The following is a 25,588-nucleotide window of genomic DNA, read 5'->3' as shown; positions in this document are numbered from 1 at the left end:
CTGCCAATACACAGATTAGCTTTAACGCCAAGGATCAGAGAAGGACAAAGAGGTCTGCTAGATTGTCAAAGACCAGCACATTGACTGTAGACCCAAACCAGAAGGTAATGTGGAGAAGATAACTGATAGATGTTTCCATCTAATTAAAATATTTTAGATGAAAGGTTTTAGATTAACTTTGAGTATCATTATAGCTCTTAGTTTGCATTTATATTGTACAGCAAATAGCCCTTAAACTTTTATAGTAGCTTTACTTAGCAGGGCAAATTGAAGCATGTAAGGTTCCATACAAGGCAGAAACAGATACGAGTCCCACTTCACTACTGAAACTTGTAATATTTTGTCCTGAAAATGTCTTAATATGAATGTACTTTTTTTGTGCCCTCAGATAGTCATGGACATATTGATCCCTCTCTGAGACCCATCTGGGATTTAGCTTTTCTGGGGAGCTCTTACGTGATGTGGGAAAAGACAACACAGTTTTTACACTACTACATGGCACAGCTCAGCAGTGTGAAGCAGTGGGTAAGAAAAACTGACAATTAACTTGTACCACAAGAGATACAACCAATGCAATGTTCTTAGACTAAATTAATGTGAACTTCTAGTTCTGTGGCAAGAGTTTTAATTGCATTTCATTAACTCAGTAAATATCTGAATGCCAGGTATAGTTGTGGGGACTGAGGATATAGCACTAAACAAAAAACTCAGTGTAGCTGCCCTTATTGAGACTAATTCTAGCGAGAGAAGAAAGACAGTGAACCGATGATAAACAAGTAAATATGTATCAAATGGTGGTAGGTGCTATGGAGAAAAATAAAGGAGGGAAAGGGGAATGCAGGGTATTGACAGAATTAAACTTTAGTCTAAAGCAAGGCGCCTCTAATTTGAGCAGAAGTGACACTGTAGCAGAGGCCTCAGGGAACTGAGAGTGAGCCACACCTCCAGAAGGGAAGGCATTTCAGACAGAGGGAAGGGAGGCAGCACTGTGGCTGATGGGCTGGAGAAACAGCAGTGAGGCTGGTCCGGCTGCAAGAAAGTGAGAGCAGGGGAGCGTGCCGGGAGGTGAGATCGGAGGGTGGGGATCGGAGATGGAGGGGGTCGGTTCATGGAGGGCCATTAGAAGGACCCTGTCTTTTACTCATTACAGGGTTTTTAGCAGAGAAGTGACACGATCTGACTTACAACAGGGTCATTCTGGCTGCTGTGTTGAGAACAGACCGTAGACAGACAAGGGTGGAAGCAAGGAGAGCAGTAATCTATTGCAGCAGCCTAGGGAAGGCCTGGTGGTAACTCGGACCAGGGTGGCAGCAGTGGATGTGGTGAGAAGTGTTTGCATTTTGAAGGCAGACCATCAGTATTTGTTGATGGGTTAGATATGGATATATCCAAGAATGAGAAAAGTCAAGGATGATTCTTATGCTTTTGGCCTGAGTAACTGGAAGGATAGAGTTTTCATTTACTGACTGGGGAAGACTACAGAGGAACAGATTTGGGTGGAAATTAGCTTGAGTTGGAGCATTCTAAATTCCATAACCAAGTAGAGAATTTGTATCGTCGTCTGGACATAAGAGTCTGAAATTCAGGGGAGATGTCTAGGCTGGAGTCATAGATGGTTTTTAAAGCCTCAAGAGTGGATGAGATGAGAGAATGAGTGTAAACAGAGAAAGGTTATGTAGGGATTGAGTCCTAGAACACTTCCAACTTTAGAGGGTTTAGAGATATGAGGATAAAAAAGTGTTTCAAGGATGAGAATTGACTATCAAATGCTGCTGGAAAGTCAAGAAAGATGAGGACCAAGAATTGACCACTAGATTTAGGCAAGCTGGAAGTAGATGGAGAGCTTATCAAGAGCTGTCTCCCTGGCACAGTGTGGGCAAAGTCCTGATTAGAATAGGTTCAGGAAAGAATGGGAGAGGAAGTGGACACGCCAAGTCTTTCAAGGAATTTAACTATAAAGGGGAGTAAAAGGGAGGGAGGGGCTAGAGCTGGAGGGTGTGTAAGCACAGGGTTGAAGGAGGGTTTCCCGTTGTATTTTTAGATTGGGCGATTTAATGGTGTATTTATACGTTGATGAGAAAAATCCAGTAGAGAGGGGCAAAGTAGGACTTGTAGGGAAGAGAAGGAAGACTTGGAGTTAATATCTTTGAGGAGATAAAGAGAGGATATGATCGATCCAGGAGATGACTGTGGACAAGGGCACAGAGTTCACCTGGAGAAAGGCTTTCAAGTGTGGTACAGATGCTGGTAGGAGGGTGGGTATCACGTGGTAGCCTGTGGAAGTTTTATCCTGACTGCTTCTGTCTTCTCAGTGAAAAATGAGGCAGTCACCAGCTGAGCGTGAGGATGGAACAGGAGGTGAGGGGGGTGGGAGTGTGTGGATTCGAGCATCACATAGCACTGCAGGCCTCTGAAGGTCTGCGGTCGAGAATTTAGAGAAGGGCCAGTCACTCAGCTGTTTGGGTGTGGACAAGGAGGTGGCTGAGTGGGGGGTTTTGTCAGGCACATGTCATGTGGAGAGGGAGGGGCATCTCCAGAGTAAACAGTATCAACTACTCAGAGGCAGGCTGAGCCAACCATAAGTACAAATTTCTAAAAATCGTTTTCTTCACGGGTCGCTGAAGCAGTACATTCACGATGGATGGATAGCAGTGAGTATCTTCCGAGTACAAGTACAAGTACAATGCCTGGCATCCAGTCAGCATTATTCATGCTGGTAATAGCCTGGTGTACCTTTCAAAGGCCACTTGTAAAGCAGACAGCTGTTTGAAATGTGGTTTCATTCCTTATCGAAATGAACGTTTCTTTCCCCTATGGAGCGGCTTTGATAGAAACGGCTGTGTAATTGACTGCTGTTACACCAGGAGTCAGGGCACAGCACCGATTCTTTGGCTGCAGGTAAAAAGTTTCTCTCGTCTACCAAGACAATCACATCCTCAACAGAAGGCTTTTCCTTTAACTGAAGCTAGGGGAAAATTTTTGTTTAGTGTAGAAAATGGCATCAAGATAAAAGAACTAATTTTAATGAATGTCAGAGGAAAACTCAATAGGAACAGAGCAACAGGGACACAAGAGAAAAAATTAGGATCTTTTCATGGCATTGTTTTCCATTCTTTTGCATTTATAAATGACACATCACCTAAGTAAACACCAGGACGTACTATGGTTTGAAAACAGCAGCCCCGTTTCTCGCTCATTCTAGCCAGTCTTTCTTTGATGTCCATCACCTGTCCATTAATATCCCTGCAAGTGGGAAAGTGGGGACAAATGTAATTGTAGAGCTAAAAAAACAAAAATGCAGGGGGAACAGGACTTTTAGATTCTTTTACCCTGTGGTGTCTGGGTTTTAGATAAATAGTAATTGAAGATGCAGCTGACTTGGTTGGGTCACCTAAGGCAAATCACTTCTTCTCTTAGGGCTGTGAAATGAGGGTCAACAAGCTTATTGAATGAAGCCCTCGAAACTAACATACTGAAGCAATTGGGAAATTTGGATTAAGGTTGATATGCATTTCAGATTAGAGTTCTTTTTTTAAAAAAAGCCTACAGCACCCAGTATTCCCAGGCGGCCTCCCATCCAAGTTACTAACCAGGACCAACTCTGCTTAGCCTCCAAGATTAGAGTTCTCTTAAATAAAAGCATGCACATACCCACATAGATTTTCAAATTCTATTTGGTGGCTACTAAGATTCTTGTGAACTTTCAGAAAAATAAGCAACATAACAACAAGCAAAACAAGCAACAATTTCTAAAAAAGTCACTACGATCAGAAAGTCTAGGGACTGTCCCTGGAGACTAGAAGCAGGACAGTAGAGCTGACAAAGCAAAGACAGAAGCAGGGAGTGACTGGCGGTGCCCGTGGCCCAAGGCAGCTCAGGAATCTATAGGGATTATAGTTTTTTCCAAAAGCTTTCTGGGTGGGAATTACTATCTCTGCACTCAGGGATAAACTCACCTTTTAATCCAATTATGTAAGGCAGTGCAGCCTTATAAACTTCACAGCCCCAAATGAACACAGCCTGAGAGAAGAGTGGGCTAAGAAATAGCTGGAATACAAATATAAGACCCATCTTACTGGCAGTTATTGCCTTAGGACTGAAGAACAGATGTCTTTCCCAAACCATGAGGACTAAGACGAGGGCAAGGGAGATATCTGATGGCTAGAAAAAAAAAAAAAAAAACAAAAAAACGGATAAGGACTTTACTGACACCCTTTAGCCTTTCATTAATGTGAACTGAGAAAAGTAAAACTGTTACTTTTCCAGCATTGTTCCAAATCTTATCAGTACCAGATACTGTCAGCATCCCAAACTATCTAACTGGCAGCCAGCCCAAGTCTTCACCCTAACTAGAGGCCTCCATCGGCCGACAGTACATTACAGAAACCATCGTATCTACTTAATTCTGCTAAGAAATCTACTTTTGACTTGACACCATAAAACTCCTTGAGGGAGGGAGGGAGACGCAAGAGGGAAGAGATACGGGAACATATGTATAACTGATTGACTTTGTTGTAAAGCAGAAACTAACACACCATTGTAAAACAGTTACACTACAATAAAGATGTTTAAAAAAACAAAAACAAAAAAACCCCCAAAGACCTCCTTGAAAAGAACATAGGCAAAATGTCCTCTGACATAAATTGTAGCAGTTAGGTCAGTCTCCCAAGGCAGTAGAAATAAAAGCAAAAATAAACAACTGGGACCTAATCAAACTTATAAGCTTTTGCAGAACAAAGGAAAAGATAAACAAAATGAAAAGACAGCCTACGGAATGGGAGAAAATATTTGCAAACGATGTGACCAACAAGGGCTTAATTTCCAAAATGTACAAACAGCTCCTACAATTCAATATCAAAAAAAAAAACCCAATCAAAAAATGGGCAGAAGATCTAAACAGTCATTTCTCCAAGGAAGACATACAGATGGCCAACAGGAAAAGATGCTCAACATTGCTAATCATTAGAGAAATGCAAATCAAAACTACCATGAGGTACCACCTCACACTGGTCAGAATGGGTATCATTAAAACATCTACAAATAACAAATACTGGAGAGGGTGTGGAGCAAAAGGAACCCTCCTACAACTGCTGGTGGGAATGTAAATTGGTGCAGCCACTATGGAGAACAGTATGGAGGTTCCTTAAAAAACTAAAAATAGTTACCATATGATCCAGCAATCCCACTCCTGGGCATATATCCAGAGAAAACTATAGTTCAAAAAGATACACGCACCCCAACGTTCACAGCAGCACTATTCACAATAGCCAAGACTTGGACGCAACCTAAGTGTCCATCGACAGATGAATGGATAAAGAAGATGTGGTATAGGCACACAACAGAATACTACTCAGCCATAAAAAAAAAATGAAATTTTGCCATTTGCAGCTTCATGGATGGACCTAGAGATTCTCATACTAAGTGAAATAAGTCAGAAAGAGAAAGACAAATACCATACACTATTACTTATATGTGGAATCTAAAATATGGCACAAATGAACTTATTTACGAAACAGAAGTAGACTCACAGGCATACAAAACACACTTACGGTTACCAAAGGGGAAAGGGGGTGGGGGAGGGATAAATTAGGAGTTTGGGATTAACAGATACAAACTACTATATATAAAATAGATATGGACTTCCCTGGTGGTGCAGTGGTTAAGAATCCACCTGCCAATGCAGGGGACATGGTTGGAGCCCTGGTCCGGGAAGATCCCACATGCCGTGGAGCAACTAAGCCCGTGCGCCACAACTACTGAGCCTGCGCTCTACAGCCTGCGCGCCACAACTACTGAAGCCCACGCGCCTAAAACCCATGCTTTGTGACAAGAGAAGCCACTACAGTGAGAAGCCCACACACTGCAACGGAGAGTAGCCCCCGCTCACCAAAAGTGGAGAAAGCCTGAGCGCAGCAACAAAGACCCAATGCAGTCATAAATAAATAAATTTATTTTAAAAATAAAATAACCAACAAGGACCTACTGTATATCACAGGGAACTAGATTCAATATCCTATAATAAACCATAATGGAAAAAATATTAAAAAGAATATGTATAACTGAATCACTTAGCTGTATACCAGAAACTAACACTGTAAATCAACTAAACTTCAATTAAAAAAATCAACTTTTGATAGTATATATTAATAACCTGAGCCTACTTATTCTCTACTAAAACCACATTGGTTCTGCTAGGGATCATTCCCCTTTTTTTTTTAGTGGGGAGGGGAGCAGTAGGGGTAGGGTAGGTCACGAGTAAGTATAAGGAAACCAAATACTTCATTCTGTCTCTAGGAAGATTAAAGTGCTAAGTTATCAGAAAAATGTCAGTAAATCATCAATCTGGACTATAACTATTTGATATATGTGATGATTTGAACAAAACCAAGGAGATTATTTCTGAGTATTAGCTGGGCTGCGCCATGTCTGGGCTGCAGCTGTTTAATAAGCCCTGGTTTGGTTTGGTCTAAGGGTGCTTCCCCCTTTAGGAGGAAGAATCTATGAACAGAAACAGGAGGTATGTCTCAGTAGCCTTACTGAGGAAGGTCTTAATTAAATGTAAAGGGTGCCCAAGCATTATAATAATCCAAATTTTTGTTTGGATTATTAAAAAAATGGGTAACACTTTGTATTGAGCAGAAGTTTCTCAAATGGACTTGGAATGCCATCATTTGTTTCAAGCCTTTCTTCCTTTTTGCCTAAAATCTGGAGATTGCCACGATTTCCTTAAGAAATGCTATTTTCAAAAACAGAAAGAGGCACTGTCCTGAAAAAACACTTTATAAGACCAATTTTTTAACTGTAGAAATACATGCTAAACAGACCTTGAGAAAAAGTGCAGGCAGCACAAAAGTCTGAGACACAAATTACACAGCATAGCAGCCAGCTGTGTCAGTACAGTCCAAGGTCAACACTGTAGCCAAATGAGAGTCAGACAACGCTAAATCCACCCCCAAACCCAGCAACGCCCAACTGATAACTGAAGCCTCCAGAAACTGTTCCTTTAGATAAAAGATGCTAAATTTTCTCTCATGAATTCTGACTTTGCAGCCTGCGTTTTGGATATTTGCTTTCCCCATTCATGGGTACACTGCGAGGCAGAAGGGAAACTTACCCAATGACGCAAAGCACCACAGAAAAGCAGTCAATTTCTGATTGATCCAGGCCCTCTCTTGTATCATATCCCTCCAGTACCCCCTCCACCTGATGGAAATTTCATGGCTTGTAAAAGTCTTCATCAATGTAAGCAAAGGGAAGACAAAACTTAATATCAAGTCCTTTTTGTTTTTGCATATTCTTAGTCTCAATGAAAGCCTGGTAGATTAAAATCATAATCCAAATTAATTTTTAATTCCTTCTCTTCCATTTTTATTAGTAAAGGGATAAGCACTTTTGTGCCCCAACCTTTTCCCCTCAAAACAGTTACTGTCAAAAAGAAAGCAGGAAATCAGTTTAGTCACTCTTAAAATTTATAGAAATCAAAAGAATAAAAGAGCTGAGGGAGACTGCCTGCTTACCTATAAAATGTGCTGGTTTTAGAAGCAGTGTGGTACAGCATGATGGATGTGGGTGGTGGAGTCAGTAGATCTGGGTTTGAATCCCCACTTGTCACCTACTAGCTGTAACCTCAAGTTGCCTTCCCTGTAAAAGAAGGCTCATAATACATATTCTTGCAAGAGAGGAGAATTCCATGAGAACATGTATAAAGTGCCTTGCAGAGAACCTGGCCCATGGTATCCTTCTAGAAATCCTGATTGCCCTGCCCCTTGTCTTACTGCCTGGCATATCAGGGCTATAAATCAGCTTGTGCATATACAGTATCTAGTTTCCTTAGGTTGTCAAAAGATTCTCCCTATTCTCATAGACCTTAATCTCCATCAAAACCCGTCAATATTAGAAAAAGTGACAGAAGGACTTTACTAGATTATCATGACAGTGGCAAAACAGTGAGAATCAACAACTTCCACATCTTAATGCAGGATACCACCAAAGGAGATGAGGCTAGAATCAAAGTGGCGGCAGGTGATTCAAGGCACCCATCCACCCATTCAAGGCAGGTGACATAAGACGAGCCTTCCAAATTCTAAGCTAATATACAAACCCACACTATCGCACTAACTCGTTCTTTCTTCTTCTTCTAGAAAACAAATGAAGATGCAATTGATTTTGATTATACTGTTCTACTCCATGAATTCTCAACACAGGTAAAACAAAATGGTATATAGAACTGTTTAAACCAGAAGTTTTTGCAGATCATAATATTTTAGAACTCTTATTTCCCAGGAAATGATTCCCTGTCATATTCACTTGGTCTGGTACCCCGGCAAACCACTGAAGATGAAGTACCACTGTCAAGAGCTACAGACACCAGAAGAAGCCTCTGGAACTGAAGAGGGATCAGCTGTGGCACCGACAGAGCTTAGTAATTTCTGAAAAGCAAAAAAGATCTGTTTATACCAAATTCTGAACAAAATGACTACACTAAATAGCCTAAATCATTATTCTAGTAAAATAGCCAAGGTATAAGGCATTCTAATAATTTGGGAAAGCCTGTGATTACAAGTCAATACTCAAAAATTAAAAGATACTGGGATTTTTGTTTTTCGATTGGTTTGGTTTAGTTTTTAACTCTGGGAGCACATGCATACTGAACTCTGCTCAGTGCTAAACAGTTACTCCGCAGGTTCCTCAGGGTTTCAGCCCTAAAATGTAAAACCAAGTCAGTTAGGGTATGCTGCAGCTGGACCAGTAAGTATTTAAAAAACATAACAAAATAAAATTGATGGTCACATCTATAAATCTGTATTTCTCAATATTTTGAACATATTGTAGCTAACTATTCTGTGTTGTTAAATTGCTTCTACCTATTATGTAAAAAAGATAATATATTTCAATGAAAACAAATTGTAGGGGAAATATTACCTGTTTAAAAAGAACTTTACTATTATTTATGATTTTGAGCAAGTATTCCTTTTAAATTTGATATCTACTTTTAAATAAATGTTTGTTTCTAAATAAAATGTGTTACATGTGTTTGTAGAGATTTGTCTGTATAGGCAAAATGTGTGCTAAACTGGAATTAAAAGATATTTATATATTAATAAAAATTTTACAAATAATAATAGTGTCTCGGGCTTCCCTCGTGGCACAGTGGTTGAGAGTCCGCCTGCCGATGCAGGGGACACAAGTTTTGTGCCCCGGTCCGGGAAGATCCCACATGCCGCAGAGCGGCTGGGCCCGTGAGCCATGGCTGCTGAGCCTGCATGTCCGGAGCCTATGCTCCTCAATGGGAGAGGCCACGATAGTGAGAAGCCTGTGTACCGCAAAAAAAAAAAAAAAAAAAAAAAAAAAATAGTGTCCCAGAGATAAAGCCGAGTGTCTGCAAACATGTATTAAATGGAACAGTGATGTAACTGAAATACATAAAGTATTTACAATTTTCATTTATAAGGACAACCTGGACCCAGTGTTGGCCTAAGTAATTTATAAAAACAAACACAATATGTACCATTATCAGATTTGCAGAGTACCTCCCCAAGGCAGGAAGAATTGACCCAGGAAATGTGGCCAGCATTTGCCTCTCAAAATTAGTATTTAATGGAATGCTTATATTCATGTCTCAAAACCCTTAGCCGGGTTCCTTGATCAGTAGTTAGTTAGGAAGCATCAGCCTTTTTAAAACATACCAAAATGTTACCTTTATGTCTGTATTAGAAAACTGAAAAAGTTTATACTAAATAGAAAAAATTTTAAGACATGGACTCTTACAAAATAAAAATAAGATGAATTGTACTGTTACTTTTTAGCAGAGACAGATCATGTATTATTCTGTTTAAAACCCCAACCCCTTTGCATTCATCTTCCCAACATCCTCTGGATTTAAGGACTGTAAGTTTTCCAAAGCACTGGAAACAATCATTTAAAGAAAACATCAAATCTCCCACATATATGGTAATGCAGAGAAAATACTTTCCCTAAGATATCAAACAATCTAGTGATAAACAATGCCAGAACCAAGTAAGAAACTCCTCTAACTGAAGTTCCCTAAATATCTTGGAAAAAAAGTGCCAAGAGCATTATAAGAGCATATTCAATGTCCCGTGATTTTTAATCTTTCAGTGTCATGTTAAGAGCTAGAAAGGGGTTTCAGCTTTCTTGTCTCAACTTTCTAAAAGTCCTCTCATCCTTGTAAAGGCATTTTAAATTAGTGAGATTAGGCTCACAAATGTGACCATAATTCAACCAGGTAAGGAAGCTAAGGTGGTAACCCTTTAACAGATTTCAGTTTATGAAGGCGAATTCTACACATACGACATACAAAAAAAATTACCTAATTTATAAATTTACAAAACCTATGTTAAACCAACTAAAAAATTTCTCAATATCACCATCAGAACATCTTTTCTAGCACAAACTCTAAAATTGCTGACTTGATTTTACTAATACTGATTTTGCTAGCTAACAGGAACAAAATTACTTCATCTGCCTTGACATAAAATGAAAACCTCTAAATTCCCTAAGCCCTCTTTTATTCATTAAGAGTCTAAAGAATCCTGAATCACTCTGACCCAATGACAATAACAGAGAGCATCACATTTATTTTCCTAATTTCTTTAGAATTTTCAAAAATTTTACGACGTACAAAATAACACCAGGATTTTGCCTACATTCCATTTGATCCTACTTATAGTTTTGTTTTTCCTACTTGAGTTATGAATAGTTAGAAGTTAAGTAAGTTCTTTGGAAAGTCAGTTGGAAGTTTCTATATTGGCCCTTGAATAATATATTGCTTCATGACATATGAGTTTATCACACTGATTTCTCTCAGCTTTGAAAATTCTATGACCTGTTCTGTGACCTTTCCTAACTTTCAAAGTGCTACAATCACTAGCATGCTGCCTGGCACTTATTTGAAAGGATAAATGAATCCATGCTCACAATAAACTGCCTGTGAAAACATGAACTATTTCAACGATGCATTACAGTTTTATTTGAAGACACTTTAAGCAGCAATTAAAACTCTAATTCAAAAATTGATAGTTTTAGCAATGCAATAGATGTTTTCTACAAAGGGATATATTCCTACATGTCACAATTTACTACTTACCTGGTGGCTGCCTCACTTCACTGGAATCAATTTTAAGACTCATCCAGATTTCAAAAGTATTAAAATATGAAAAATCCTAAAATTTCAATATTAAATTTTAGTGACTTCACAACGTAAATCTAAGAGTGAGCAAGGAGGCAAGGAATAACAGAAAATTGACTGTACATCTTTAAAGATAAACTTACCAAGCTAAGAACCAATAGCCCAATCACTAACATCACACAAAAGAAAATTAATAATGTGACACATCTGAACAAATCTTGATGCAAAGAATCAGAGTATCTAGGGGTTGGCCTGGGTATTTCTCTTTAAAGCTCTCCCAAGTAATTTTTAAAGTGCTGCCAGGGTTGGGAATCAGGGTAATACTGCAGCAGGCCTAGTGCTGCTACCATTCTCCAACACAAATAACACTGTCTTTAAATTAGCCAACAATCATCCTTTACAACAGTAGTATAAAAGAAACCCTCAGTTATGAATATTCTCATTAATTTTTTCCTTATACAGACTTTGGCTGGTATGTGGTCTTTACCAACTCTAACCAAACTAATGAGTTAACAAAAGATGTGGGTTCTGGTCCTGGATGGGTTCTTATGTTATCCTATTCTAGTTACTCCCACCAGCTGGACCTGTGTCGTTGCCTATGAAATGCTGGTGTTGTATTAGATATCTCAACTCTTTTCTGGTACCATATCTTCATAACCAAAATGTTTAACAAGTTAAAAGCACTTCCAAATTTATCCATCTTAGTTCTAATATTTCTGACTGTTAGCAACAGCAAGAGGAACTGTGCTAAATTCTATGAAGGTATTTCCTCATCAGGAATATTCAAAGTGTGAATAGCATGAGATGCTGATGAAATGCCAAAGCAACACAGTTTTTCAGGCTTGATGCTACTGAAAACAGACATATTCATGGGAAAATGCACTTGGTTTGATGAATATAATAACTGCATTATCAATTTGAAAAGTTAATGAGCTGTGTGGTCTTAGATAAGTTATTTACCTTACTCTGTGCTTTTGCCTCCTCTATTAAAAGATGGACATAATAATAGTACCTAGTTTCATAGGGTTGTGAAAACTAAAATGGATAATGCATTTAAAGCATTTAACAAATGCCTTGAAAACATTTGCTCAATACTTTTTAAAGGTCTTTTTTTCTAGGAACCTGAAGTTACAGAGCCAAATCTACAAATCAAGAAAAACAAAGGAATTTAAAACAGTTATTTCATGTCTATTATCCACTAAGGGAAAGGACTAGGATATGTCTTTCACATTAGATGGTTTTTGGATGAAGCAATTCTGAACAATATGGTAGAACTCCCTGGCAATGTCCAACATACTCTAGCTTGACATTACTTCTTTCACAATCTCAATGAATACAATGTATGATACATTCCAACAGACTCTAATTCAACTAGCATTTAATAGGTGGATGAAATAGACTGGCCAGCAACCCTGTAGGTTATATTTTATTATTTCCAAGCTGCAGAAACATTAAAATGAACATAGACAAGAATAGCATATGCAAGGGCTTTTTTTTTTTTTTTCTTTACCTCACAGGTCTGCAAAAAAGAAACACTTATACTCCTAAAAACAAGCAGTTAAAAATCTGCAGGGCTTCCCTGGTGGCGCAGTGGTTGAGAGTCCGCCTACCGATACAGGGGACGCGGGTTCGTGCCCTGGTCCGGGAAGATCCCACATGCCGCGGAGCAGCTGGGCCCGTGAGCCACGGCCGCTGAGCCTGCGCGTCCGGAGCCTGTGCTCCGCAACGGGATAGGCCACAACAGTGAGAGGCCCGTGTACCACGTGCAAAAAAAAAAAAAAGAAAATCTGCAGAAGGCACAAATTGAAGCAATCAGCTCTATATAAAACAGCTAGAAATTTAGCTAGCATTTTAATATCCCAAAGAAAATCTGAAAAGTGTTCTCCAATCCATTTTTTTAAAAAAAACTTTATCCCTGTGCCTCATTTATTTTGTAATTAAGTTTGTACCTTTTAATCTCCCTCACCTATTTCACTCCTCCTCCTGCTCCTCCCTCCCCTCTAACCACCATCTGCTGGTTTGTTCTCTGTATCTGTGAGGCTGTTTCCATTTTGTTATGTTTGTTCACTTGTTTTGCTTTTTAGACTCCACATTTAAGTAAAATCATACAGTATTTGTCTTTCTCTGACTTATTTCACTTAGCATGATACCCTCTAGGGCTAGCTATCCAGGTTGTCACAAAGGAATCCACTCTTAAACAAAAAAGGTGATACTCCAAGAAGTGTCATGATATATGCAATTCACTTTCAAGTATACAGCAAAACAACTTGAAGAATGAAAGTATGCAACATAGATGGACAATAGACAAACAGAAAAAGCAAATATGACAAAACAAATTATTATCCGATAAACACTTAACAAAATTGTTCATTGTTGAGTCTAGATGGATGGTATATGGCTGTTCTTTGTACTATTTTTTCAGCTTTTCTGTATGTTGAAAATTCTTATGATGAAAAAATTTGGACATTTATAAATGTTCTAAGCTTATTAAGTATAACAGAAATAAGTCTCTTCCTCCCTCAAATAAATATTAAATATATTTCAGTAATAATATTTTATTTGATGTATAAAACCAATCAACAGTTGAGATATACACAGAATTAACTATGATATAACAGAAGCTCCTGAATATAATAGGAAGGGCTTCTAAAATTACTTCTTTTCAGGTTGAATTTATTCCATGAATCCATTAACATATCTAAACCTTGCAGATACAGTTAAAGTTAGTCAACAAAGTGAGGAAAGTTAGTTCTTGGCATTTCCTTTTTTTACAGGAAGTTGACCTGTAGCTTCCAAATACTTATTGATAAGGTCTTCTTGTGTAGCTGGTAAACATGGCTGATATCTGCAGTACTCCATTGTATATTCTCCCTTCCCCTGGGGGTTTAACACAAAAACAGAAACAAAAAGCAGATTTTTTTTCTTTTTTAAAAAACAACTCTCAAGTAAAGTCATGCAAAGACCAGATTTCACAAAAATAATGATTTTGCAGGATGGTCTCTTGAAGAACACTGAAGTAAAATTTAAACACTTGCTTACCTCTGTGCATGACCTAAGTTCAGTAGAATAACCAAACATTTCATTTAGAGGGACCTGAAAACATATACAGTAGATACTTCAGCATTGCTTATTGAAAAATATTTGAGAAAAATACAGAGAAGACTTAGTCATTTAACTCCTTTAGACTCAGGTTTCTACTAACTACTCCTGGTTTAAAAGAATTAAAAGCCAAAGACAAACCTGTTTTTGTTTTACCACAGTAGAAACCCTATTTGAAAATAATTTCATTTGACAGACACAACTAGAGACCCAATCTTTCAGTTTCACGGAGCAGACACCACTAACAGCCGTCCCTCTCATCCCCACTCCACGCAGCTGCAGCTCAAGCACTCAGAAGTGTTTCTTCTGTGAAAATGTGAATACAACTTTCCCTTGAACTCATCAATGATAGGCCATATGCCAAGAGTAGTGTCTTCTAAGAGGCCTTAGGTAATGTGATAAACCCTTTCTCTCCCATGAGATTTAAGTAAGGGACAGGCAAGGGAATTAAATATTATCCGAATAAATTAGAACATAATAAAACGGCTATGCAAACAAAGCTATAATGAGAAAGAAAGGTAATTATACATCTAAGAAAATGACATACTCACAAAATGCCTACCTGAAATGAATCTTATTTTTAGGTTTTGCACTTAAAGAGATGCTCTAACAGCAAAGTGCAGAAATTGCCACATACACATAAGCCACAAATTCAACACTCAGCCATGGAAATGTGCCAATTTGCTCTACAATTTCCAAAAACAAAAGCTAACTCTGATTTCCTCCTGTGGATAATAAAAAGCAAGGTTGTCAGTGACTAACAGTACTTACATCTGCATATAGTGTAAAATAGTCCTCAATTCCATCTTGTCCCGTGATTATTCCATGGCGCCGGTTAATTCCTGCAATCACTGGTCCCTGAAATTCATTTGGAGCTACAACTTCCACAGACATAATAGGTTCAAGAATACATAATGTGGAATTTGCCAGGGCTAGGGTTTAAAAAAAATAAATTGGTTTATTAATCTTTAAACAAACTGGAACTCTTTCCTATCCACATATACAAAATGGAAATAGAAAGTGCTCTCCCACAGGTACACACATAAATGATAAGGTTAAAATACTTGATCTGGACTCATTTTTCTAGTAGCAGCAGCAGTCACTCTTCTAAATGGAACTTACAGTAAGACAACACTTGATTCTCATATTAGTATGTCCATTACCATATTTTCATCCTAAAAATCAATAGGTTGCAGAAATAATATAAAAGGGTCTTAAAACAACGTTCGATCAAGTCCCTTCACATTTAAATTATGCAGTTGAGGGTTACTAATTCTTTCTGGAATCCTTTGAGAATAAAGACACTATCTGTTAAGTCTCTGGCCAAGGTAAATCAATTCTTTCTTGTTGGTCCCTGGCAGACAGTTATTTATACTTGGAGACAATAATCAAGTCATGCCTGAGATATATCTAGGCTAAACAATTTCAATACCCGATTGAGAATTAGAAAACCAAGTTTCTAGTTTCTGCTCTGCCTCTAATAAGCTATATGCCTTTTGGAAAAACACAATCTGTCCAGGTCATGTTTCTTCACCTACAAAATAAAGACATCGGCCTAGATGCTAAAGGCCATTTAAGCACTAAACCCCAATGTGTTTTTTATGTATGTTTTTTTAAAATAAAAAAAGCTTATTTTTTTAATCCCACTTAGTACATAACAAGAACACTTCTTACTGTGACAAATGCTGACTGAGGTTGAAAATCTAACAGTGCGGAGAGAATATAAAAAAACTTCAAACAATCATATTTAATTTGGACATTATGATAGTGTTGAATAATACTTCAGCCTCAGACTGGATGAATTATCTTTAAATAAAGACTTTAAGCATAACATGAAAAGGTGACAAAGAAAATATTTTGTTTTAAAATAATCATAATTTTCCAAGCATCAATTTGTTTATAATCTAGTCAGCAATTATTCCTGTATATTCATTAAAGCACTTGTTCTAAAGACACTATTAGCTTAAGTGCAATAATTATAAGAACAGCCATTTAATATACTTGCATTTCTTTGAAATGTTTTCTAATTCAAATCATATCTTAGCTCAGGCCTAACTTTGACTCATTACTCCTAATTAGTGAATTTTGTTCTGAAAAGAGGAATAACGGAACTCTGCAGACTCCTAAGTTTCATTAGCTAAGCCTGCAGAATTCTATGCAGACAGCTAAAGCACTAGACTAAAAATTCTAGACTGTAGAAGAAGCTCTATTTCTTGTTAACTTCTTGGGTTACCACAACAGCAGAGCTTCCTTGGCTCTAAATAAATGTAATTAATGCAGAAGAAGGTACCCCAAAAGAGAGATGTGAACAGACATATTAAAATTTAGTTACACATTATCTAGTGTTTTCAATAGGTCAGTAATATAAAAGAGCTAGAGTGTGAGACAGTCATATTCTAAAGAGAAAGAAGGGGCCAAGTATATAGTGTATATAGTATATAATTGTTGAGGACGACCTGTTCAGTTCTTGGTTTCGTATTCCCTCACCCTGCTCCTTTCCTTTTAACTCCCTCTTTCTTCCTAAATCCACCTTCTGATTCACCTCGCCCTTATTCATGCTTTTCTCTGTCCCATTCCATATGACAAGATTCCAGAGCTAAATTCATCCTGCCATTTTTTAATAGTCACATGGCAGCCAAGTCCTACAAGCAATTTTCCCGGAAGTAGAATAAAAAGCAAGTGAAAATACCCACACCATCACAGGACCTTTTAAGCCAAGGTGGTGCATAGAGGTGGCAATGTTTCTATTTCAGTCCCCTAGGGATAAAGTTGATAACACCAGGCTCAGTGAGGTTGTGTGAGGTGGTGGTCAAGGGCTAGGCTCTGGTCTGGGTTTAACTCTCAGCGCCACCACTAACTAACATGTAACCTTGGGCCATTTGACTAACTACTCTTGAGTCTCAATTTTCTCAACTATAAGGCCACTGTTGAAGATAAGATACGATAATTCATGTACTCAACATAATACACAGCACAAAAGTGATCAACAGGTGCTATTGTGACCACTCTGAGACCAAAAGCTGGCAAATGGGTGGCGCTGCACAGTGCTAGGTCAAAGGTAATGTGAAGGAAAGAGGGGTTAGCCTTCACTCTGCCCAAGTGTGTGTGTGCAGATGTTTTCAAGTACATTCTCATCTAATACTTTGGCATTACCATCTCCAAACAGCTTGGACTGGCCCATTTCCACAGAGTTAAGTATGAAGTAGAGCCAACATTCAAACTCAAAGCCCAGGCGATCAGAAAAGGAACACTGCTGAGTAAAATGAGCTAACATGACTCTGGGGAGGCCTTTATTTCTCTTGTGGAGTAGCTACAAGTTCAATGTTTCTGCAGAGACCAAGCACAGCGGTCTAAAAATTGGCCATAGACAATGATGGCAACGATTAACATCCATGGGGTGAAAGAGTCCCTGAAAGAACACGCAATTTCACGTTTCAGTTTTAGTTATATCACTGATTAATCTCAGGGGCAAAGTTTACATTGTGACTGAAAATAGTTCCAGTTTTCTTTTTTTTTTTAAATGAAAACTACGTGAGAATTTGAACTATTTTTCTTCCAACTTTGATAAAAGAGAATAGCTCAAAAGTATAAGCTAATCTGATACTAAGCTCATTTATCAACATTTTCCACCCTACAACTCTCATATGATAATCAGTGGAGGTGTATGCATGAAAAGCTGATTTTCTTAAAAGCCCAGCAAAAATTTCCTTTTACCCTTTTATCTTTCAGTCATGGAGGAATAAGAATCAGATGATGATACAGCAAAGTAATTCATTTTTCACGCTTGCAACCTTTTTATTTGCACATATTTATCTGGCAAAAACCAATACTCCTCAATTCAATTATTATCTGGTGCTTTTCCTTTGCACCCCACCAGGCAACCATCACACATAACAGTATTTGTACGCTTAAGTATTGACAAACTGAATGGTACATATTTACCTGTTTAGTTAATATGCATAGACATACAGACTTTTTTCATGGCTATATATGTGTATGTTATGGGCATATAATCTATATTTATTTATATTTCATATAGGTACAATTAAAAAGGTTGAGGCTCTTTGTTAATTGATTTTACCAATTACCTTGCTTTATGTAACCTCTATCCAGGAAAGCTACCAATTTCCAGTCAAGAACCAGCATAGAACAGTTGGTGATTTCTAATTTGTTTTAACTATACTTTAAAAAAGTATCACAATGTATACATTTATCAAATCATTACTTTTAATATTTTACAATTTTGTCAACTGCGCCTCAATAAAGCTGAAAAAAGTATATGAAGTGATTACAACCAATTTGCCAGTATAAGATTAAAGTGGTGAACACCTAGAAGGCAAGAGGCAGGTGTTATCAATACAATCTGAATCATGTCTAATAAAGTTAACTTTCTTTGTGACTTTATTTCCCTTTTTCCTATTAATACAACTGACAGACTGTGACAAGGTTTCTAGATCATAAATTTCAAATGCATTTTTAATAGCTAACTGGCATAAAGAAAATGGAGGATTCTCTCACCCTTTCACAACTGACAAACAAATCCACAAATTACTAATGGCTCCCATTAGTTTAAGTAAAATAAGGAATTAGCAACCTGGTCAAGGAATGAGCAACCTTCTCCAGCCATTGCCCCACTCCTGGTCACAGATGCAAACAGACCAAAACCAACAAAGTCCAAAATTCATACAATAAAATCTTGATTTTCCAAATGCCTGGAAATGATGTGTTAGGATTAATTTTCTGCTGTCTATTTTGACCCTCTTTGACAAAAATATCTCTGAAATGTTTTGTGAATCATAATGTAATTCTCTGCAAAAACCCACTTATGGACATAACTAATGAATTACCATATAACGGATATGGAAGAGATGACAAAGAGAATGAATTTTCTGGCTCCCAGTTACAACGTAAAAGCCCCCAATGTCAAACTGCTGTGCCATCATTTGCTTTTCTCTCTTAAAAGCAATGAATCAGATATATCTGCAATTGCTTAGGGTTCTGTTTCATCAGGGTTTTAATAGACATATTATTCTATGTGAGAAAGGCTGACAATTTTAGCAGTTTAACAAGATGTCTGCACTGAGAACAAAGTTTACTGAATTCTTTCAAATGCCTAAAAGCCTACAATGTCATATATGAAAAAGTTGTTTACAAATTTATAGCTTTTTCTGACATCTGAATAAATCACTAAAAACAGGATGCCTATAGTTAATGTTTCTTTACAACAATTCTTATAATTCTGAGCATTTCTGTCTTCTCTATTAAAAGTAGAACTTACAGATTATGAATTTAAACTTACAAAAAATACCAGATAATTTAGGAGAACAAAGTAGGATTTTAATTTTGTAAGAAAGAAAACACAGTAATCTATCCTCACTTTGATTATATGAATACTTGCCCAGAGCCTATCCATGTTCCCTGGTATGCTGCTTACTGCTCTGGTGGGGTGGGGGCGATGGGAAGAAGACCTAACCAACACAGTGCTGCCTTCTGCGGCTCTGAATGGTCCACCAGGGAAATAGATGCACTGATGTGGCAACTGCTAGACACAGCGTACCTTGTTTAAGAGCACCTTCTCCTGCGCGGATGAAAGAGATTTCATTGGAATCCACCATGTGATACGCTCCATCTTGCAGGACAAACCGGAGCCCAGAGAGCTTGTGACCAGACAGAGGGCCCTTCTCACAGGCATCCAAAAACCCCTGTTAATGAATGAACACAACTTCTGGAGTGAGTGGGTTTCACTCACAGAGGCATTATGAAAAACCCCCAAACGTTTTAGTATTCAGAAGTGTAACATTTTTATGTATGCTATATTTCATTCTTTAAAAAAAATGTTTTTTAAGTTGAACAGCCTATTTAAGTATTATTATTGTGGAATCTAGATGAGTAATCCCTTGGAAAAGTCTATTAGTTAAAGGTGAGAGCTGGTTTGAAAGTGATGCTGAGAGTGCTAGCAATCACTTTCTCATAACCTCATCTTCAAGAATTACTAAACTCTCATGATGCATTACAGAGAAAGCAAGATCTTAATTTTACAAGGAGGAAACAGAGGAAAGGCAAATCTACGAAATTCTCTAAAATAAAACTTCAATCAAAACTGACATCTAATCAACAGCTGTGTCTTAAGCTCCTACTATATACCCATCACTGCTCTGCCTCATTGGCAGATCACTACCTAACAGCTTTAGTATTATACAATGTCAGTAAGAACTAAAATTAAAAGCTAATTTTATTTTTCCAAAGCAATTCTTTTTTAAAAAAGCAGCTTTGGGCTTCCCTGGTGGCACAGTGGTTGAGAATCCGCCTGCCGATGCATGGGACACAGGTTTGTGCCCCAGTCCGGGAAGATCCCACATGCCGCGCAGCGGCTGGGCCCGTGAGCCATGGCCGCTGAGCCTGCGCGTCCGGAGCCTGTGCTCCGCAACGGGAGAGGCCACAACAGTGAGAGGCCCGCGTACCACAGAAAAAAAAAAAAAAATGCAGCTTTATTGAGGTATAACTGATATACAATAAACTAAACATATTTAAAGAGTACAATTTGATAAGTGTGCAATTTTTTTTCATTCAGTCACTTAAATACTCGTAGAGCTCCTACAATTCAAGACAGTTTTTCATGGCAAGACAATCACACAGCTGCACATGTAGTACAATATATTTCTGACATTCAAAACTGTAAACTCTAAATGCTGAAAAATATCTGAGCTTTCCTTCACTTACATTAATCCTGGAGAATAAAAGATAATTTAAAAGTGTGTGAATGACAAAATATTGTCTTGAAATAAAGTATAATGAATGAAACACACTAATCACAAAAAATGCTACCAAAATTAATGCTGAAGCCAAAATTATGATCTGTTAATAAAGATTTCTACGTTAAAAGTTTAAAAAACCCTAAAAATCTCAATCTACAAGAATAGACAGTTGCTAAAGGTTTAAAACAGTCTTAAAGCCAGTTGACCTAGAAAGCCAACAAATCACTAGTAACCCATTACATGTGCAAATCACTTCACAATTCCCAAAGAAATATCAGTCTTATCTGATCCTTGAATTTGTGAGGGGTTCAGAATTAAGTACTATATGCTCAGTTTACAAAAGAAAGTGGCTCTGAACACGGTGATTTACCCAAGGGCATGTTAACCACTAGCAGAGATGAGGACAGCACCCAGGTGTTGGGAATCTTAATGAATGTACATTCTACTACATCAGTACACCTAAAACTTTCATAAACCCCTAACGCCTACTGCAAATTTCAAGTGCTGATTATAATCAATGAAGTCGTTTCCATTTATCAAGAGAAATACAATAACTATGATTAAGAAACAGAATGACTTCCCCTCATCCTCACAGCATATATTTATAGCTCTTGAACTTAATGATTCTAATCAGATGAAAGCTTAATGAGAAAAAGCAGCAGAACTGTAATGAAAATGAACCACAGAAGACAATGTGATAGCAATGTGATTTGATACCTAATAGACTGTTTTTGATTTTTTTTAATGCAATAAAGTTTTTTTTTGTTTTTTACCTTTTCTACGGCAGGCACAAATTGCTTTGGAACATTTGACCCGAATGTTTCATCTGAAAACTCCAACTTAGTGTAGTTCTCTGGGTCCAGAGGCTCCAGTACACCTATCACTTTTCCAAACTGGCCTGCACCACCTGATTGTTTTTTATGTGTAAACTCAAACCTGAAAGTAATTCAGGAAGAAGAAGAAAAAAATCAACATGGCATTATATAATTACCAAAATGAAATAATTCCTACTAATTTAAATGAAAAACCACCTCTCATCATTTTTACTTTTTCCTTCAAATACGATGGCCTTGCTATAAAATTATTATAGAATTTATTTAAAAAGTCATCCTGTCCTTTCTGTTCTTACTTGGAGGTGAGGGTGGGGCACACCACCAAAGTAATCCATGGTTTTAATTCTGCTAATTCTGAATTTCACAAGTAGAAAGTAAAAGTCAACAAATTAAAATAAAAAGTCCAACTAAGGTTCTTATTCTATTAATAGTAACCTACATTCCAAAGAGCTTACCCATTTCTTTTGGAATGCCTCCCTTCCCTGGGACACTGTTCTCTCCTTAATCTCTATGAGGACAATTACCTGAAAATAGGAGCTATGCAGTTAATTCATTGAGATAGTTGCTATTTGATTTTACAACTTGTACATTATGGACTGAGAAAATACGAGAGAAAGGAATTTCAGGCGGAATAACTAACACCTGAAAATGATTAATGGCAAAATGATCATGATTAACGGTAAGTCATTCAAATAGACACACAGGTCAGTGTTTACTTGAAACTACTAAAGACAACATAAATAGGATGAAATAATCATCTTACATGCATACTAAATATATGTAAACACAGGCTATGATATCATTGAAAAATCATTTCATGAGTATCTACTGTTTGCAAGGCATTTTTCCTTTAAACTGAAACCTTCCTCAAGACCGTAAGATGGAAGAAGCTGGCTGCTTTCAAAGGTGTCTGCAGAGACCTGCAGGTAAATGGACATTAATGAGTGTGTGTTCCTGCATACAGATCTGTGAATGGTTTGGAAGAAGTACACAGCAAATTTCAGTAGATGTCAGCTTGGAATAAGCAGTTTCCATAGAGAGCCTAAACGTGAATGTGCCTGATGAACTGCCTTTAAATAATCTTCCAGCAGCCAAGAGCTTCAGGATAGGCTGGGAAACAATGCTGAACGGTTGATTTTCCCGGGAGAGAAACAAACAGCTATCAGAACCGAGAGCAGGAAAAGGAGAAGAGAAACAACTGCCAAATCACCACAGAATTACTGAAGGGATTCCAAAACTGTGGTCCACTGACATATTCTCTAGTATGCTCAAGTTCTCTGAGACATTTTAAATTTTGTTTTCAATTTGACAATAATATGACATACAACATACTCTAGATCTGTGCTGTCTATACGGTAATCACTAATCATGGATATTTACATTGAAATTAAATAAAATTTAAAATTCAGTTCCTCAGCTGCACTAGTCACATTACAAGTGGTCAACAGGCAGGTGTGGAAAGTGGCTACTGTCCGGGACAGCAGAGCCAAACATTTCCATCACTGCACAAACTGCTACTGGACAGCAGTGCCCTGGAGGGCCAGCTCACAGACAAGCAATCCCTGCAGTTTCAGGGACCATGGCTGCGTTTATAATCAAGTGGATAACAAATAACAGGACACTTATGTACCAGGCTTGTGCTAAGCACTTTTTATGAACTGTCTTACTTGTTCTTCACCACAGACCCATGAAGTAGGCACTATTTTTTATTATTATTCTACAGGTGAGAAACCTGAGGGTCTAAGCTAAGGGTCTAAAAGCTAAGTAACTTGCCAAACGTGATACAGCTCTTAAGTGGCAGAGCCAGGATGTGTACCAAGACCAACACTCTTAATCAAACATGTTTCTAAAAGGCTAATAAGACTATAAACTGATTTAACCTGCACATGATGCATTCACTTCAAAAGCTGTTAGAAGACACTGCACAAAGAGAGATTTTACTGTAGCTTAAATAGAGAAGTGGAAGAACTAAGACATCACTTGGTAGGCACTGAATAGATATGCTGAAGGCAAAAGAATCCATGCTCCTGTGGTCAGACCACTGGAATTTTGTAAAAGACAATTTCATTTTGACAAAACATCATCATCGCTCACATTAAAATTACTATTAATTAGAACTGTGTTGGTTTTATTGTATATCTCTGTTTTGTAGATTTATTCTGACTTCATAGTCCTATCAAAGTTGCAAGCCATAGGAGTTTTTACTTAAGTTTTATGTCCATACAATTATTTAAAATAATTTAATTTGCCCGATCCCAGAGACCCATAATAATTTTGCTTTCAAGGTAACTCATACGTTATTCAAGTTTGTGGATAATGATCTCTTGACTTACCACTAATGAAATGTTGTAAGTAAGATTTCAAGGACTCAAGTATAGGAATAAGATTCTCTCAATGCAGTTTATTTATTTAACATCTAAATAGGCAGTTTAAAAATTTTAATATGATAATTATATTTTAAAAAGAACTAAATTGGTATGTGTACTTTTAGTAAATAAATGCCTGATACATCACAACCTCTGTTAACTAGCCTTGATCTACAGAGATGGTAACTGTATTCGTAAAGCTTCAAAAGGGTGATTTCATCTAGGAAGCTCACATATTGTACTCCTCACAACTCTAACTGGTAATAAAACAGATGTTAACTAGCTACTTGTGAAAACTTTAAAATTTCATTACCAGCAAAAAAGCTCTTTCTGGGTAATTAGAATGTATTTGGCCACTCCTTCTTGGACACTATCAAAGGAGCAAATAATTCATACAACTAACACACAAATATAATGACAACCTAAGAGGTTGGCTGATAGATGAATGACTCACCCCCACCCCCTGCCCAAAAACATAAAAACAAGCTTCAATTTTTTATAAAAAGCCTTGAGAAGAACCCTTTCATCCTCTAGTTACTTGATGGTTGTTGGTTAATATAATTAGAAAGAATGGGAATGCCTTACTACTTACTATTCTTTAAAAATCTACTTACTCCAAAGACTTTATTTATAAATAAATTTAAAAGGGTATTTGAGGAAAACAACACATTACAAATACATTTTTGTTAACTGTTTTTAAAAAAGCAACACAATATATATGTCTACCCAAGGAACCTTCAAAATCCGTTTTGGGAAAAATAGCAAAGAGCCTTTATTTCTAAGCCAACAAGCTACAGTGTCAGTTTGGCTATACATTTGATGAAAAGAAATCTTAGCTGCTAGATCTACAGCAAATCCAAAGAACAACCTAGACTATAGTTCCTTTAAAGCTCACAGGAGGTAATTAAGAGATCTGGAGAGTAAAAATGCACTGCCTACTAAAAGTCTGTGCTTGCTTAAGGAGCTTTAAAAACTGCTTTTGTTAGAAGCTACTTCAATGTATGCTTTGTATAAATTCAGTTTTTAAGTAAGTTTTAATCCTCAAAGTAAAATTTTCAAAGTGATTCAGAAAGTTGGAAGCATGGTGTGATATCAAAATCTCATCTTTCGAAGACCAGCAAAGGGAGAGAGGAGTGCAAGTGCCTTTTAAAATTCTCCTGACCTAAATTACATAATCCTCCAAATTAATGCTATATCGCTTGCAGTCTCTCGTACTCTGATTTGGGCAGAACTGGTACACCACCACAGAAAGCTGGGTATGAGCAAGCCTGTTCCTGGACAGGGAAGGGAAAAGAAGGAATCACAATGACTCACTACCTGGCGCTCCTTTGTACTTTGCCCCTTGCCGGACACTGCGGGTGGTGTATAAGGAAGTTGCGCTCTTGC

At 37.5% G+C, this 25,588-nt stretch overlaps 2 protein-coding genes across 5 annotated transcripts in view; one reads left to right on the top strand and one right to left on the bottom strand.

Annotated features, from left to right (window-relative positions):
• RARRES1 (retinoic acid receptor responder 1) overlaps positions 1-9,020 on the top strand; it is a 47,829-nt gene extending 38,809 nt beyond the window's left edge. The window contains exons 4-6 of the mRNA XM_059065538.2: positions 389-525; positions 8,142-8,204; positions 8,284-9,020. Coding sequence (XP_058921521.1) covers positions 389-525; positions 8,142-8,204; positions 8,284-8,433 — 350 coding nt within the window. The 3' untranslated portion in view covers positions 8,434-9,020. The remainder of the gene's footprint in view (positions 1-388; positions 526-8,141; positions 8,205-8,283) is intronic.
• A 4,785-nt stretch (positions 9,021-13,805) lies between these two features.
• The window catches only part of GFM1 (G elongation factor mitochondrial 1), a 42,834-nt gene continuing 31,051 nt past the window's right edge, over positions 13,806-25,588 (bottom strand). For all 4 annotated transcript variants that reach the window (XM_059065519.2, XM_067033913.1, XM_067033912.1 and 1 more), the window contains 5 exons: positions 21,777-21,939; positions 19,806-19,950; positions 15,020-15,180; positions 14,189-14,242; positions 13,806-14,026 (listed from right to left, as the gene is read on the bottom strand). In XM_059065519.2, the coding sequence (XP_058921502.1) occupies positions 13,895-14,026; positions 14,189-14,242; positions 15,020-15,180; positions 19,806-19,950; positions 21,777-21,939 (655 nt within the window). In that variant the 3' untranslated portion in view covers positions 13,806-13,894. The remainder of the gene's footprint in view (positions 14,027-14,188; positions 14,243-15,019; positions 15,181-19,805; positions 19,951-21,776; positions 21,940-25,588) is intronic.

This window comes from Kogia breviceps, chromosome 5 (assembly GCF_026419965.1).
Source record: "Kogia breviceps isolate mKogBre1 chromosome 5, mKogBre1 haplotype 1, whole genome shotgun sequence".
NCBI lineage: Eukaryota > Metazoa > Chordata > Mammalia > Artiodactyla > Physeteridae > Kogia > Kogia breviceps.
This window is presented reverse-complemented; position numbering and strand designations above follow the sequence as displayed.